A 4,674-nucleotide genomic window follows, 5' to 3' on the forward strand; every position below is an offset into this window, starting at 1 on the left:
GGGGTGTAATGGATGTGTTTTTTGGTTCACTCTATTCTTTCCCTGTCTAAACTTGTCCATCTGTCACACACACACACACTCACACACTCTCTCACACACACACACACACACACACACACACACACTCACACACACACACACACACACACACACACACACTCACACACTCACACACACACACACACACTCACACGTTGCCACAGTGAGTCACAGATCAGAGCGCTCAGATTAGGTAAAGAATTTAATACAGTTTGGGGGGGGTGTAAGGGGGTGGAGTGAGAGAGGGGGGGTTTAGAGGGAGGGGGGTTAGGGAGGTTTAGAGAGGGAGGTTTAGAGAGTGAGGGGTTGGGGGTAGAGGGGGGGTTAGAGAGGGGGGTTTAGAGGGGGGTTCGAGGGGGGGTTAGAGAGGGGGGTTTAGAGGGGGATTTAGAGAGGGAGGGGTTGGGGTAGAGGGGGGTTTAGAGAGGGGGGTTCGAGGGGGGGTTAGAGAGGGGGGTTTAGAGGGGGGTTTAGAGAGGGAGGGGTTGGGGTAGAGGGGGGTTTAGAGAGGGGGGTTCGAGGGGGGGTTAGAGAGGGGGGTTTAGAGAGGGAGGGGTTGGGGTGGTTATAGGGGGAGGGGTTATAGTGGGGGGTTAGAGGGGGATTGGGGGGTTTAGAGAGCGAGGGGGTTAGAGGAGGGGTTTAGAGGGGGTGGTTATAGGGGGAGGGGTTATAGAGGGGGGTTTAGAGAGGGGGTTATGGGGGTTATGGGGGGTTTAGAGAGAGGGGGTTAGAGGGGGATTGGGGTGGTTATAGGGGGAGGGGTTATAGAGGGGGGTTTAGAGAGGGGGGTTATGGGGGGTTATGGGGGGGTTTAGAGAGAGGGGGTTAGAGGAGGGGTTTAGAGGGGGTGGTTATAGGGGGAGGGGTTATAGAGGGGGGTTTAGAGAGGGGGGTTAGAGGGGGATTGGGGGGTTTAGAGAGCGAGGGGGGTTAGAGGAGGGGTTTAGAGGGGGTGGTTATAGGGGGAGGGGTTTAGAGGGGGGTTTAGAGGGGGGTTAGAGGGGGATTGGGGGGGTTTAGAGAGAGACCGGAGTTTTTTGGATTTCTTTGGGAAACGAGACGAAACTGGCTCCACTGTTCTGCACAGAGAGAACCGCTCCATTCAGACTGTCATCCTTCACCAACAGCAGGAACCCTTTCGCCACCTGTTCCACCCTGCTCACACACACACACACACACACACACACCTTTATTAATAATAATAGTAATAATAATAATAATGGAATATAGAACACTCTAGAACAGTGGTGATGTGGAGGGGGGTCTTTAAGGTGTACAACAGCGGGTCAGAGAGTAAACTCACTCAATCAGGGGAAATTTGTCCAGTAGAGACTCCGTCACCGACTTCAGGTTGAAAAACTGTCCAGTTTTCTCCTCTGAGTGGAAGGTGTCGATCAGGGCGGTCCGTACGAAGGTGGGGCAGAGGGTATTAATCCGGACCCCATAACTCGCCAACTCTGAGGCCATCTGAAAACACACAAACACACATGGAGCCCAGGTGAGATGCAGTCCACCTGTTTCTGGGCTCTCCTGGATTCTGTTGCAGTGCTTCTATAGAGGTTCTCACACCTCTGATAATGAACTGAAGTCAACACCTGACCATAACACCTGACCATAACACCTGACCTCAACACCTGACCGCAACACCTGACCTCAACACCTGACCGTGAATTACTCTCATTCTATAATATATATTTCTCAAATAATGATATATACCTTGCTGAATAAAAAGAGAAGGGGGGGGGGGGGTTGGTTCTGATCACTGATCAATTGATACAGTGGCAGCAAATACATGAAGAATAATAGCAGTCCTAGAACAGAGCCATGAGGTTCGCCACAGAGAACACAGTGCCTGCTGGACTCAGTCTGACCTAAAGAAACACGGCTGTCCAGCGTAATGTTTATTAAACTAATGAAGGACTTCTGAGACACAGCCCACTTCACACACGCCTTTGTTCTTTACACAAATCAGAGCAGAAGAGCAGAGCTGAACCTGAGGAGGGAGCCGGAGAACCTGCACTTAGGACTAAACCAGAGAAGGAGGAGAAAAGGTGAAATTTCAGATCCTACAAATACTCAAATACTCAAATACTCAAATACTCAGAGGGACAAAACTGGTGTAGTGTGAGAGCTGTAGGGAGGAGGACGTACAGCTAAAGCTCGGCTGAAGCCCACCACTCCATACTTGGTGGCGGTGTAGATTGGAGCGGAGGGCAGCGGACCCAGACCTGCAGAGCAGAGCGCAGAGTTACAGTCAGCAGTGCAGTGTTCACCTGAGGCAGGCTGCCAGCTGTACAGGAGGAAGGACCGCCCGACGAGGTGTTTCATTAAATCTTTGAGATGAAAGTCATGATCAAACAGATCCAGACAGTAGAGGTTCGAGGGACAGGTGAGTTTCAGGGTCTCTGTTCTGGGACTCCTGTATGACTCCGCCTCTCCGTGTCTGTACCTGCTAGTGATGCAACGTTAACGATGACTCCACCCTGTCCTCCATTCTCCTTCTTCATGTGCTCCAACGCCAGATACGTCCCCCTGACCACCCCACTCTAAACAACAACAACAACAACAACAACAGCTTTAAACACACACTAAACTCCTGAATGGGTGGAGCTAAACTGCTGTAGGCTGAATAGGTGGGGCTAAGCTGCTGTAGACTGAGTGGGTGGGGTTAAGATGCTGTAGGCTGAATGGGTGGGGTTAAACTGCTGTAGACTGAGTGGGTGGGGTTAAGATGCTGTAGGCTGAATGGGTGGGGTTAAACTGCTGTAGACTGAGTGGGTGGGGTTAAGATGCTGTAGGCTGAATGGGTGGGGTTAAACTGCTGTAGACTGAGTGGGTGGGGTTAAGATGCTGTAGGCTGAATGGGTGGGGTTAAACTGCTGTAGACTGAGTGGGTGGGGTTAAGATGCTGTAGGCTGAATGGGTGGAGTTAAGCTGCTGTATGCTGAATAGGTGGGGCTAAACTGCTGCAGGCTGAATGGGTGGGGCTAAACTGCAGTAGGCTGAAGGGGCGGGGCTAAACGCGGAAGGTTGTGTTATATTGTAGAAGTAATCGTGTCTTACTAAGTTTATAGACACGGTTTTCTCCCAGTTCTTTTCATTGACGATTCCGGCATTGTTGCAGAAAATATCGATCCGGCCGAACTTTGTGACGATTTTCTGGAAAACATCTGTAAAGAAAAGAGAGAAAGAGAAAGAGAACAGCAGACGTGCGTTAGGACCCAAATTTGACCTCGCATCCAGTTGTGTGACTAAGGGAGAATGAAAGTGGGCCTCATACAGAGCCCTGTGGAACACCATGAATATCACCCTGTTATAGACACGTTCACCTCGGCAGTGTGACCCCCGCACTCCAGCCTGACCCAGCTGCAGGTCTGCAGACAGTCTCTCGATCATTAACGTTCTTCAGCTGAGTCTGAACTCTGGACTGAGCTTGTGGACTATGGACTGATTTCAAACTGAGCTGAAAATCAATGACTATAAACTCTCACCTGGTTAAACTCAGCAGATCGTAAAGATCAGGTAAGGGGTCAGTGTCTGCCGCTGCCTACCAGCAGAGGGCGACAGCAGCGAGGCCCTGTTACCCCAGGGGAACTCCAATCCCGTACGGTACGGAGAGAGAGAGAGAGAGAGAGAGAGAGAGAGAGAGAGAGAGAGAGTGTGTGTGTGTGTGAGTGAGTGTGTGTGAGTGAGTGTGTGTGTGTGTGTGAGAGAGAGAGAGAGAGAGAGAAAGAGTGTGAGTGTGTGTGTGAGTGTGTGTGAGTGTGTGTGTGTGTGTGTGTGAGAGAGAGAGAGAGAGAGAGAAAGAGTGTGAGTGTGTGAGTGTGTGTGTGTGTGTGTATGTGTGTGTGTGAATGTGTGTGAGTGTGTGTGTGTGTGTGTGTGTGTGTGAGTGTGTGTGTGTGTGTGTGTGTGATGCATGTATTTATATTTCAGTTGTTTTAGTGCTAACTGTCCTCAGTCTGAGTTCTCCAGCTCTGCGTCTCCTTTTTTGTCTCCATTGTTTTAAGGGGTGAAACTCCACCCACTGCCTGTGCTTGCTGGTGGTGCAGTGGTCAGGTGCTGGACCTCCACTGCCAGGGTAGCTGGGAGCAACTGTTCTCCCAGAGTCCACTAAAGCACCCGCAGTCACATTACCCACACCCTTACATCCCATATGTCCTGTCCTTACAGGCTTTCCTCTCTGAGCCTGGGACAAAGCGCCCTGTTCTGAAAATATATATTTATATACTAAAACCACTGCCAGATGATCTGAACACTGATGATTATTATTATTATTATTATCATTATTATTATTATTATCATTATTATTATTATTATCATTATTATTATTATTATTATCATTATTATCATTATTATTATTATTATTATTATTATTATTATCATTATTATTATTATTATTATTATTATTATTATTATCATTATTATTATTATTATTATTATCATTATTATTATTATTATTATTATTATTATTATTATTATTATCATTATTATTATTATCATTATTAAGCTAAGTTTAGTTGACTTCATGTAAAAGTAAACCCCAGCATTCTGCAGCTCCTCCGAGCCGAGGCGGTTCTCCGCAGGAGGAAGTGATGTAACGCTCACTTCTCCTCTTTACAGCAGTATGAC

General features: G+C 48.2%; 1 protein-coding gene across 1 annotated transcript in view; it reads right to left on the reverse strand.

Annotated features, from left to right (window-relative positions):
• Positions 1-870: 870 nt before the first annotated feature.
• LOC140539292 (15-hydroxyprostaglandin dehydrogenase [NAD(+)]) overlaps positions 871-4,674 on the reverse strand; it is an 8,917-nt gene continuing 5,113 nt past the window's right edge. The window contains exons 4-8 of the mRNA XM_072661975.1: positions 3,106-3,212; positions 2,492-2,588; positions 2,194-2,270; positions 1,346-1,509; positions 871-1,197 (exon numbers count right to left, since the gene is read on the reverse strand). Coding sequence (XP_072518076.1) covers positions 1,059-1,197; positions 1,346-1,509; positions 2,194-2,270; positions 2,492-2,588; positions 3,106-3,212 — 584 coding nt within the window. The 3' untranslated portion in view covers positions 871-1,058. The remainder of the gene's footprint in view (positions 1,198-1,345; positions 1,510-2,193; positions 2,271-2,491; positions 2,589-3,105; positions 3,213-4,674) is intronic.

This window comes from Salminus brasiliensis, chromosome 18 (genome assembly GCF_030463535.1).
Source record: "Salminus brasiliensis chromosome 18, fSalBra1.hap2, whole genome shotgun sequence".
In the NCBI taxonomy this organism is placed as follows: Eukaryota; Metazoa; Chordata; class Actinopteri; order Characiformes; family Bryconidae; genus Salminus; species Salminus brasiliensis.